Source organism: Sphaeramia orbicularis, chromosome 18 (assembly GCF_902148855.1).
Source record: "Sphaeramia orbicularis chromosome 18, fSphaOr1.1, whole genome shotgun sequence".
NCBI classification, from domain to species: domain Eukaryota; kingdom Metazoa; phylum Chordata; class Actinopteri; order Kurtiformes; family Apogonidae; genus Sphaeramia; species Sphaeramia orbicularis.
Genome location: NC_043974.1, coordinates 43,408,370 through 43,421,488, shown reverse-complemented (window position 1 = coordinate 43,421,488; position 13,119 = coordinate 43,408,370). Strand labels below are relative to the sequence as shown.

The 13,119-nt window shown below is 36.5% G+C and overlaps 1 protein-coding gene across 1 annotated transcript in view; it reads right to left on the bottom strand.

The window, feature by feature from the left end:
* Positions 1–13,119, bottom strand: part of LOC115439048 (chromodomain-helicase-DNA-binding protein 3-like) — a 50,099-nt gene that overhangs the window by 8,984 nt on the left and 27,996 nt on the right. Inside the window, exons 9-13 of the mRNA XM_030162944.1 lie at positions 10,357–10,626; positions 7,746–7,949; positions 5,442–5,665; positions 2,664–2,795; positions 926–1,025 (exon numbers count right to left, since the gene is read on the bottom strand). Of these exons, the coding sequence (XP_030018804.1) occupies positions 926–1,025; positions 2,664–2,795; positions 5,442–5,665; positions 7,746–7,949; positions 10,357–10,626 (930 nt within the window). The remainder of the gene's footprint in view (positions 1–925; positions 1,026–2,663; positions 2,796–5,441; positions 5,666–7,745; positions 7,950–10,356; positions 10,627–13,119) is intronic.

Genomic DNA, 13,119 nt, shown 5'->3' with positions numbered 1-13,119 from the left:
ATTATATGATATGTTTCCAATTTTTGACTGATATCAACAACAAAAGAACACACTGTAATCCCAAATTAATGCAACAAAAACTATGCACACACTTTTCTTTTCCTGTAAAATCACTGAAACAAAACTCATAACTCGCTCTAGAAGTCGACTGTCCACAACCTCAGTACTGATCCATCCCATTCACAGGAATTTGGGGTAAATTTTCAGGAATTTCACTTTTATTAAAACATTATCTTTTATCTTGAGCCTTTAGAAAACAGTAATACGTTTATTTAATCCAACAATCTGACTCACATGAGAAACAATTTTAACTACATTTGTGTTTGTCCTAAAAACATGAACATTTCAGTGCAATATTATTATTTAATTGGCTAATGTTACATAACATGGGATTTGGGGTAATTATCTGAAAATGAACAGGTAATTACCATGTAATTACTTTGACTCATGTAGTTTCTGAGTAATAACCATAAATCTGTGGAACAGATTGAATGCAGAACTAAAACAAATTTCCAGTATGACTGTGTTTAAAAAGTGGCATAAAGAAATGATTTTCCACATGTACACTGATAAATGAACTCCACAAGGTGTTGTTTTTGGTAAATATGTAAAGGCTTGAAGGGGTAGGATTAGATTAGTTTATACTTCCTCCTACTCCTTTTCGCTCATGTAAATTTTGAGGCTTAAGACGTTGCAGTTTTAAGTTACCATCTTGTTTTGTTCTCATTCTCTTGATTATCATTTATTTGCATTTCTGGTTTTAAACTGTCATTTACATGATTGAAATAAAGATATTAATCAATCAATCAATCATTTCACAGATTCACCCCATGGGCCAAACTGGACCCTTTGGTGGGCCGGCTTTGGTCCACAGGCCGTATGTTTGACACCTGTGATCTAACATGATGAATGTAACTGAACTCACATCAGTAACGGGTGAAGCCGGAGACTCGTCTTCTTCACCTTCCGGGTTTTTACTCCTGATCCTCCTCGGTTTGTCCAGATCCTCCTTCATGATGGCGTCCCTAAAAAACAACAAAGCACAAACAGTTACTAATGTAAGGTTATTTTTATGGTTCATATGAGGCGTTTCCATCCGGATCATGTGACCTGTTCCATTAACTGTAAATATACGACTGAAACACTGATGATGGTGGAGTTATCGTCCTCCCTGAAGCTGTAGAACTGAAAGAAAAACACTTTTCTACATCAGCAAAGAAATATTTCTATTCAGATTACTTATAAAAATCTAATCAGAAAAGATGTAAATATAAAAGAAAGAGGAAAAAAAAAAAGGAAAAAAAAAAGATAATCAGAAAAGATGTTCTCCAGAAAATAATAACACATGATGGAGTGACCACCTGCTGTTTTTTACACCTAATAATAAAAACTATAGGAATAATAAACCTGACGATAAATGAATAAATGACTGCGTTCAAAAATAATGTACTGTTACAGTATTAATGTATCTGAGGAATTACTCCGAATATTCATGTTATTATAAAATAGAAACAGTCTAATTATCAAATATAAGAGAAATATGCAGAAAGGGTTTAGAAAATACCTACAAAAAGAAAAATACACTTTACAAAGATTAGACAGAAAACTATGAAGGCAAAATATAAAATATATAAATAATGTATCACCTCACATCATAATTTTGCATTTTTTCAATGAAAATCAGGTACTTTCTTATATTTAATCTTGTGTTTGTGATGGTATTGATTTGACAATAATGACAAAAGGAAATGAAGGGATCTGTGTTTGTTCTATTCTATTTATTTCTATGTTCTTGATTGATCTTAAATGTTTCTTCTTCCTGAAAAATAAAATAAAAAAATAAAATAAAATTAATTCTGTGGTAAGAGCAAATGAATCATTTAGCGACAAAAAGCAAACATTTCATTCTATATGTTATATATATTCTTTTTATTCTGAAAAACTAATAATTACTTAATTTCTTCATTGTTTTCTGTTGTCGTAAAGGTGTTTGGATGTTTCTACGCAGCGTTTACATCCATACAGGCTGGTTTTTAGGTCAGTTTTGGAGGGAAATAAAAGCAGGTGAACGCCGACAGTGGAGTGTGAACTTTTCTGCCACACAGCTGTTTTCATGCTGAATATAACAAAACACATGTATTTTTAGATGTAGTGTACAGTAGTACTGCATCTGTGCACTTCAGGGACTATATAGACTTGGGTTCATAGACATACATACTGTTACATAGATATATATGTACTGTTTTTCATAGATGTATACACTGTTTTTATAGATATACAAACCGTTTTATAGATATAAATAAAGGTCAGTGAAACACCGGTTTAAAGGCACATTTCACCTTCGTCTTCACTGTAAAAGATGAGGTTTAGCTTCTTTTTTCCTCCTATCTGTTAAATTTCCACAATTTATCGATTTTTTGAAAATTTGTACTTCAGTAATTGAATCCTTAAAGATGTAAATCTCGATATGATGACTTCCAAATTAATTTTTCTCCACATCTACCCTTTCCTTGGTGAATTATGACATAATATTATGACACTTTATTATATTTAGTGTCATTTTTTTAACAGATGGGGTAAAAATCGGACCCATATTTAAGCGTCCTCCGTCCAGCAGCAGCTACGATCTGGATCTAACCTGGTCCGGTCTGATCTGGACTCACCTGTGTCTCCAGTACGAGGCCTTGTAGATGGCGAACTCTGGGATTTCCAGGTCGTCTCTTTCCCAGGTGCACTGGTCGTAGGTCAGGTCTCTCCACTTCACCAGGTAGTGGTACGTGCCCTTCTTATCCATACTGAGCCCACACCACACACAGAACAAAACACATGAGGCAGAGTATCGACATGAAACATGGTCCAATAAAAGACTAGAAGGTTGGACTTTTTTGTGCCCAGGCATCGTATGGTGGGTGTGAAACCCTGGAGGAAGATGATAGTTGCAATAGTGAGGTACTGTATTATATCAAATAGTGTACCAGGCCTTTATTTTTCTAGTTGCAGAAGATACCAGGCCTTTATTTTTTAGTTATAGAAGGTACCAGGCCTTTATTTTTCTAGTTGCAGAAGGTACCAGGCCTTTATTTTTTAGTTACAGAAGGTACCAGGCCTTTATTTTTTAGTTACAGAAGGTACCAGGCCTTTATTTTTTAGTTATAGAAGGTACAAGGCCTTTATTTTTTAGTTACAGAAGGTACAAGGCCTTTATTTTTTAGTTACAGAAGGTACCAGGCCTTTATTTTTTAGTCACAGAAGGTACCAGGGCTTTATTTTTTAGTTACAGAAGGTACCAGGCCTTTATTTTTTAGTTATAGAAGGTACCATGCCTTTATTTTTTAGTTACAGAAGGTACCAGGCCTTTATTTTTTAGTTACAGAAGGTACCAGGCCTTTATTTTTTAGTTACAGAAGGTACCAGGCCTTTATTTTTTAGTTACAGAAGGTACCAGGCCTTTATTTTTTAGTTACAGAAGGTACCAGGCCTTTATTTTTTAGTTACAGAAGGTACCAGGCCTTTATTTTTTAGTTATAGAAGGTACCATGCCTTTATTTTTTAGTTACAGAAGGTACCAGGCCTTTATTTTTTAGTTACAGAAGGTACCAGGCCTTTATTTTTTAGTTACAGAAGGTACCAGGCCTTTATTTTTTAGTTACAGAAGGTACCAGGCCTTTATTTTTTAGTTATAGAAGGTACCAGGCCTTTATTTTTTAGTTACAGAAGGTACCAGGCCTTTATTTTTTAGTTATAGAAGGTACCAGGCCTTTATTTTTTTAGTTACAGAAGGTACCAGGTCTTTATTTTTTAGTTACAGAAGGTGCCAGGCCTTTATTTTTTAGTTACAGAAGGTACCAGGCCTTTATTTTTTAGTTACAGAAAGTACCAGGCCTTTATTTTTCAAGTTGCAGAAGGTACCGGGCCCTTAGTGGAAGAAGGCTTACATTAAAAGTCAGGCCTTTATTTATAATTTCCTCTGTTTAATAAGTAGAATTAGTCAAAATTTGTATGAACTGACAGATGTAATTATTTAATTCCATTTGGATATTCTGAAATGGGTCTTTTTCCAGGTTGGCAGATTATTCTGTTTTTATTCATAGCCTTCGTCTTGTGTGGGAAATTGGATCACTTCAGATGAGTGATTTAAAAACAAAAAAAAATGAAGAAACTAAGTATTAAATTAAATCAGAGAGCATCGAACCGGAAAGACTGACTTACATTCCAAAAGGAAAACTGGAGAAATTTGTACAATTATGGGAACCATATATGAACATTATGGTATCTGGAAAATAGGAACATGTCATCCAAATTATTAGTTTTATTTTTTATTCTCATGACTGCTGTATTTTAATTTAATTTCTACGTATATGTATACATGTTCATAAGAATATATATGTTATCTATATATCTCATTTGCTGCAAGTCTACGTGATGTGAATGGGTGTGTATGAGTGTTTGCCTTGTTTTGATTCATGTTCTATATAAATATATTATTATTTACTTTGTTTACCTTTCATTATAAAACTTAAATACCAATAAAAATATTGTGGAGAAAAAAAAATCTGTATATCTGAATATTATGTTTAATTTGAAACAAGGTTATTATCGTTAACGAAAACTAAGGAAATGACAAAAACTAGAATTGTAAAAACATTTTCATTAACTGAAATAAATAAAAACTACAATTAAAAGAAAAAAATGATAACTAACTAAAACTGTATTGTGTGTTTACAAAACTAACTAAAATACACACAAATTATGGATAAAATTCCCTTCATTTTTGTCTTTGTCAATGTCGGATTGATACGAAATCGATTTATTTCACTTGAGCAATTTTAGCTAGCGGCACCATACAGTACGTTATGGTCCGTCACTTGTGGTCACTTGTCGTTTAGAGTCAACTTCTCGTCCAAACTCTACGTGGAAACACGGAGACTAAAGTTGGGAGAAAGCAGCAGAGTCCTGTCTGGGATTTATTTGAATACGACGACAGAGAAGAAGAGAAAAGCTATAAATAAAAAAAAACAAAAAAAAAACTAATACTAAAACTAAACTAAAACTAAGCATTTAGAAAAAAACAAAAACTAATTAAAACTAGCAAACCTGCTCTAAAAACTAATTAAAACTAACTAAATTAGAGGGAAAAAGTCAAAACTAAATAAAACTAAACTATAATGAAAAATCCAAAACTATTAGAACCTTGATTTGGAGCCATTATCAACCAGGCTTTTAAATGGAAATACAGTGTATAAATAAAAGAGACTTGACTTTATTGTTCCCATCATTAGTGGAATATTATCCAATAAAACTCAGCTAATGACATGAAGCTGAAGCCTTATTAACAGAATGTGTTCATGTGAGGAAACGCACTAATGTTACTATGGAAACCTTGTAAGTAAAGTGCTGAAGTGCAAAGTGAATCATCAGCCCCGCTGGCGCCGTTCGCTCACCTGTGGTTGATGATGCGGTGGATCATCATCCACTCGGGCTTGATGCCGTACTTGTAGTACTTGTCCTCCAGGATGGCGTACTGGGGGTCTTTGGCCCTCCTCTTCTCACTCTTACCCACCCCGTTCTCATCTTCGGCCCCGGAGCCATAATCCAGACTGGGAGGCTCGTCCATGTCCGTCTTCCTCTGGTAGTTTCTGTACATCACCGAGTGGAAGATCTCCAACTGGAAGAAGAACACGAAGGTACAAGAGTTTCAGTTTTGGGTTTTCAGTGAGCATCAGAGTGTCGACATCACATCTAAATGAATGGATTTATTACCTCCACCAGGGTTATGTTTTTGACAGGGTTTGTTTGTTTGTTTGTTGGGTAGTTAGCAAGATAAGTCAAAAAGTTATGGACGGATTTTCATGAAATTTTCAGGAAATGTTGATACTGGCACAAGGAAGAAATGATTAAATTTTGGTGGTCATGGGGGGGGGGGCACAGATCTGCCTTAGTGGAGATCTAGTTTACACACAGATCCAAATCTCTTACGTGTAAAATTACCACATCTGAGTGTCAGCACCAATCTGGACATAAAATAAAATTACCAGTCACTGAATTGCGATGTAATATTTGATTTTATTTATTTGTACATTATAAGCAGCAAGAGAAACATTTTCATGCAAGTAACACCATTGAGCAAGAGAGGATAGAAGCCAAAAAAGGCTTATGTAAATACCTCCCCGGAAATAAACAATACACAAGAAAATAAATAAATAAACAAACTAGAAAAGCACTCGGAGAGCGCAGACCTCCGCCCAGGCAGGTCAGTGACCTAACATGATTCAGTCCACTATTAAGATTCCATACATTATAGTTCCTGATCTTATATAAATATTATGTAACTCTTCATCTGATTTAAGCATTAGTGCTGTTGTTTTTTGATGTTTTGTTGCCAACCCAAAGTTGAACTACAGAGCCAATTTCTTGGGTCTAAGTTTTTTTTTTTTTTTTTCCGCTAATGATCAATAACTGTCACAGCTTGATAAAAAAAAAAAAAACACATTTTCTCAACTCAACCGACTAGAGTGAAACTAAACGACTCAAACTCTAAGTATTTTGACCACGTTTTCTATCTACAAAATCCCTTCACCTGCAAACAACCTGTTACAGACGGACTGAACAGAAGGATACACGACTGTATTAATGGATTCACTGGATCTTCTCAACAGTTCGGTGTCCCTCAGTCCGCTGGGTAAACGACTGTTTAAATGTGGACTCGTTACCAAAAGGAGCTGCTTCTATGATGTATGAGTTCATTAACGGGGCGACAGTTCCCTCTTTAGACTGAATTAAACAACAGCAGGAGGTGGAACCAGCCTCGAATCCATCTGAGGGAACATGGCAGAGAGCAGCTGGGTTTGTCTGCCTCATATTTTAACCACGTTTCCATGAAAAAGTGGTTTTGACACAGGTTTTCATCTAGTACTTTTACACAAATACTGAACTGGTTTGTCATTGTTAGAGTTTAAAGGTTTGTCTGTTTGATGTGTCAAAAAAACATCTGGACAGATTTATAAAAAAAAAGAGCCCAAAACTAAAACTACTGAACCCAAATTCAAATAATTATTGCATTTTTTTTTTTTACTCTATTTTAGTCAATTTTATGGATTTTTTTTTGTTTGTTTTTTTACATTTACTTATGTTATTATTTTTAGTTGCTTATTTTGTTTATTTTCCTACATTTTGTTTTTAATGTTAGTATTTTTTTCTTCAATTTTGTTCAGCTTGTAGCTTATTTTGTTCATGTTACTTATTATTTTGTTGATTTATTATTCATTTTTGTTAATTTTATTGATCAGTTTGGTTGTTTTTGTTCCTTTTGTTGCTTATTTTATTCTCCTTTTTTTGATCACAGAACTGCTTTATGGAGTTCAACCAGATGTCAAAAAGCAGCTGGAATGATTTACTTCCCTTTGGCAATTTTTTTTTTATCAGGAAACAACATATATTTTAATTATTCTGAATACAGCCATGTCATGTAAACACTTATATTCCATGTCGATGTTCTGAATCAGGTCATTTTTAATGGAGCATTTCCACATTAAGACAAGGAACATGTGGATATTATTGTGGTTTAATGATCATTCTTTGGACATGTTTATAGCACATTCACCAAAGGAATATAATTTGATAGTTTTGTTGCTGGTTGTGACTCAAAATCTCAGTCAGAGGGTTTTTAGAAATATAGAACCAGTTAAATGATATTAAAAGGTGATCGTCCTGCGCTGGTTTGTGGATGCGTACGTTGGTGCTCATACCTGCAGTTCGGTGATCCATGTGCAGTGCCAGTACGACTGCCCCGTCAGCTTCACAAAGAACTCCCTCTCTGCTCGGCCCTTCATGGGGGGCGGCAGGGGGGCGTCGGGAGGGGCGTCGGGAGCCGGAGGAACAGGGATGGGGGGCGGAGGGTCACCCCATCGCCAGTGGAGGATCTTCTGGACACGACCTTTGATTGGCGGACACTAGAAGGGCATAGGTTGGCTTTAGTCACAACGGGATTTAGAAGCAAACACTGCATGAAACAGGAAAAGACAAATTCCATTATATAGAGTTTTTACGACAGTTTATATAGTTTATGTCACAGAGTTTGAGTCAAGATTACGGTACATCAGAACTCAGAAAAAGGTTCAAACATCTATTAATTTATGATACTGGACTTGTCTCTACTATTGTTAACAACACTTTAATACGGATTAGAACCAGTCGTTGAAGTTAAAGGAACTGCTCCAGATTGGCTTAGATGTTATTTAACAGATTCCAAATTGTTCGTGTTATCCTATTTCTTTGCTCTATTTATTATTATTGTGACTTCTAATTTTTTAATTTTATGTTCTTATCCTGGTTTTTATCCCAGAGACTGTTTTTATCTTCTTGAGGTTTTTTATTATGTTTTATTGCATCTTGTTTTTATTTATTTGATCTTATTTATTTATTTTATTCTTTTACTTATTTATGCTGCTATCATGTTGAATGGTGGAACACTGAGCACTTTTTGTCTTGACACTCGATTAAATACCTGCTGAACAGGTTCAGTGCATGTTTTGTTGTAATGCCAAATGCAATCACTCTGTCTGCAAAACAAATCTACCCACAAGTATAAATAAAGTAACCTTGATGCATCCTCTATATAAACAAATATTAGTTGTGGAGTTCCACAGGGCTCTGTTCTAGAACCAAATCATTTTTGATTTTATACATGCCTCCCATTCCAATCCAATCCAACTTTATTTATAAAGCACTTTAAAACATCCACAGTGGACCAAAGTGCTGTACAGAAGACTAACAGCACAATAAAACATTAATACAAGTATTAAGAAATAATAAGGTACATTTATGGTAATTTTATCAGAAAACATGCACTCTATTACTCTGAATGAAACCATATCCTGAATTGTCAGGTGCCATGTAAACAGCATATTCCATTTAGATATTCTGAATTAATTTTTTTTCCAGAATGAAGCATTTTCTGATTAAGATGTGGAATATGGCAATACTATTTCTTGTTTTAGGAAGAATAGTTGAACATGTTTATAGAAAATTCACAAAATGAATCTAATTTGCTTGTTTTACTGCTGGATACAACTGAAAGACTCAGTCAGATGGAGGAAATAAAAAAAGACTCTCTCTGGTTATGATGAAAGAATCCGAAGAAAAATCCACATTTTTGATTGGAATGGACGATATCAACAACATATATTAAAAAGCCGACCTTCTCCAGAGGGGGTTTGGAGAAATGAAAGTGAGTTCACAATGTGGAACATCAGGCACAAGTGGAAAACTATGAACAAAAGCTTATGCTCATAATCAGGTTATGACCAGTAATATTACTGTAATATTCATTTGTATTAGAAAAAGCTTATTAGGAGTTTGTCTTTTTCAGAAAAAGGGCAAAAATCTGGAACACTTTGTACATGTCCAACTAGTTACTGGTATTAATAATAATAGCATTTTTCAATAATCACGGTTGAAACACATTTCATGGGGACTGTAATAAACTGTTGGAATAACACCTCACCTGTTATTAATAAAAAGCAGATTAAACTATCACAGCTTCTACAGATTTACTATAATGGAGACTGTTGGAAATGTTGCCCATCCTGTTTTAGTTCAACTCCAGGTTTCTGTTGTAACGTGAAACGACATAAATTCAGACTTTTCACATTCACTGTGCATCATTCTACTGCGTAACTATAATTAATCTCAGTTACATTAGACTCCGTCCTTGACAAACAGATGTTAATTTGACGTAGACACTGTCCTCGTCTCTGCTAATAGCATCAGTGTGGTTAAATTCTGCTTTTTTTTCCCATGCCGCTGCCGTCTACATTCACAGCAGGAAAAGCTGTTATTGGACTAATTTGCAGCTCTCGGTTTGGATTCGGCAGGTCTTGACCTTATTATGTTAAGTGCCTTGATATGATTTTGTTGGGATTTGGAGCTATAACTATAAATAAAACTGAACTGACCTGAATTAAATAATATAAATCTCCTACGTCTCCTCGTGCTTCGATAAACCATTTAAAATGACACAATTACACCGTCAGACATTTAAAAACGTCTCTTTTCATTACCTCCACCACCTGAAAGTTCAGAGATACCGGGTTTTCGTGGTAGAGTGATGCTTCAATTCACTCTGCTATTAACTCTAAAAATGTAATTTGACGTCCCGGTCGTCCAATTGTGTCTGAACATAAAGACTCAGATGGTATCTACTTCCATCATATGCCCATTAGTGGCTCATAAATCCTCCATTTGCGAGCCTGTGCGTCATGAAATTAACCTCAGAGATGATTAACTCAGAGACAGAGGGAACAGCGAGTCTCGGGTGGAGGTAAACATGGCGGAGGCGGAGGTGGAGGCGGGACTGACCGTGCAGCGTGGGCATAACCACTCTCCGTTGGGGATCTCGGGCAGCGGCGGGTTCAGGCAGTGGATGTGGTAGGACGACGTACAGGTGTCGCAGCACAGCAGCTCGCCGCCGTCTTTACAAACCCGACAGAACTCCATGTGGTCGTCGTCCTCCTCCTCGGCGCCGGTGGGAATCCCTGCGCTCACATCTGAGATCACCCTGTCCTCACTGTCCTCCTCGAAGTCATCGAAGTCCTCGTCCTTCGCCTCCCACTGGATTCCCTCCTTTTCCTGCAAAAAAAAAAAGAAACGAGAACATGTTTTCATCTGTGTTCATCAGCTTCAAGGAGAGTTCACCTTCAGTTTTAGGTTCAGCTTCAGAGCATGTTCACTAGGGCTGGGAATCGTAGCTGTCAGGCAAATACGATACGTATCTCGATACACCATCCGATATATTAAAGATACGTACATGGCATCTCGTGATGTAATGTGATACGATTCACATCCAAATCATGATACAGAACGATTAAGCACATTCTGTTTCAACACATTCATTCTGGTAAAAAAAAATATGCAGCGTAATTCAATGAGCTTGATTATTCATCAAATAAGACCATGACGTTTGTGCAATTCAGAACACGTGCCTCACATTCAGTCAGGTGAAAAAGTTCGGACTTTGTTTCCAAAGTCATTTCTCTGTTTCTAAAACTCAACTTGTTGCTCCCTCGCTGAATCAGTTTGTAATGAAATGTATTTGTAATGTAGGTAAAACAGAAAAAGGTTCTGTCACTTTAAGAGACACCTGCGCAAGGTATTCTGGGATGTGCTGTTAAATATGTATGACACTGTTTAAGGAAGTATCTGTGGTATTTTATTTATTAACCTTTATTTAACCAGGAAGTCCCTTGTGATGAAATCTCTTTTTCAAGGGAGACCTGAACCTATGTATGGCCGTATTCAATACAGTTCATATAGTAACAGGTACACGTTATGAAACCACACGTCGTCACCTCCCTTCTAAGTCTGCCAGATTCAGATACAGACGTTGCAGTATTCATCCATGGTGCATGTGCCCAGTCCATCCACAGAGCTCAGACTGTAGTGTACAGTGTACACATCCACAAATCAGTAGTGGAAACAGCTGGAGCTCCGCTTCCCTCCTGCCGTTTCCACGTTTCAGCTGTTTCTGCGTTGTGTTTGTTGCAGCCATATGACGTCATATGGTTGCACTACTGCTGCCGCGATTCTGCGTGAACATCCGCTTCCCACAATGTACGTCGTGACAAAATTCTGACAATGCCCGAGTTACCTACCGGCTCTGTTTGTAAACAAAGGGTTTGTTTATGGTGGAGTACACTTCAGAATTGTTCAACATGAGGGAAGAGATTCAGGTGAGTAATCACAGAAAGACTTACGGATTCATGATACTTAGGCTACGACTGGGGTTTTACAGATTTGATGAAAAATTGGTGACGAAAGTCTCCTGCAGCTTTAACCACCTTCAATGGCAGTTCATTGATCCCAAAGTGCTAAGAGCTAATGCTAATTCGTATTGATCATGCTAGGTGTTGTGTGTAATGGGATGGGTAAAATGCAGAGACCAAATTTTCCTACAGGGACAATAAAGTGAGTTAACCTTTGACCTTTAATAATAATACTATATAAAGTTAAGTTCAGGACAAATGGAGGTTTTGAAAAAGTGGCAAGTCCCAGACAAGCCTGTTACTTTTATTTATTTATTTATTTTTTACACAATTTCCTCTGGGACTAATTAATCCTGAATCTGAAAACACCTGAAACTAAGAGACTTTTTTTTTTTTTTTTTTTTGCAGACTGAATTCATGCTTCAAAAATCCTAAAAGTGGTTTCACACATGTAGATTATCTTCCTCGACAAAATGTTTCATCACCTTTTATTTTCCACTGAGCTTGTTTTTCCTCTAATAATCCAAACGCAAATGAAAAACCCCTTTGGCATTTTATCGAGGGAACGGGGCCGATGCTAACCTGCGCTAACATCCCTGCAGTGCTCTATGACTAATCCCCATGCTAACCCCCATGCTAACCGCTAACTGTAAACACATCTGGTTCATTATACCACAGTGGATCTAAGATTAGAAACCATCTGAAAGTGTCAAAAGCTGCAAAAGAACATTGATTCAATCTCTTTTTCATTAGAGTCGACACTGATTCTTGAATGAAGCATCTCTTTTGCTTTGAGATGATCTTCTGAATAGTGTCCTTGGTTCGGTTTCAGCCTTTTTACTCTTCTTTAACTTCTAACACCATCGAACAGAATACAAACACTACTGTGACTTGCTCTTTCTCCAACAACATAAATTCATTTCTGAGCTTTTTTGTTCGAGACTGTTGGCTGTTTTTTGTTTTTTTTTGCCACATGCTATTATCACTTCTGTCTGGTTTTCCTCCGGTGTGTTTTGCATCACACACCTGCTTTAATAAAAAAAACACCAGTGCAAATGCTGTCATGGTAACCTAAAAATGAACACTGGGGTTTTATGTGTGACTTTACTGAATGGATCGACGCCCACGCTGCCACTCCAGGTATGTGTCTGTGTCTGGGAGGGATTGTTTCTGTTCCACCGAGATGTGAGATGAAGCCACAAAGCTTCGATTCATCTGCTCCGAGACAGAAAAAACAAACCACTTGTAACTGGTTTTTCACCCTGTTTTTTGCCAAGTAGCCTGTAGCAGCAGGAACACGGAGCTGACGTTAGAGCTGGGGGATAAAACAAGTGTCTGCTGCTACAATCCACAGCTACGA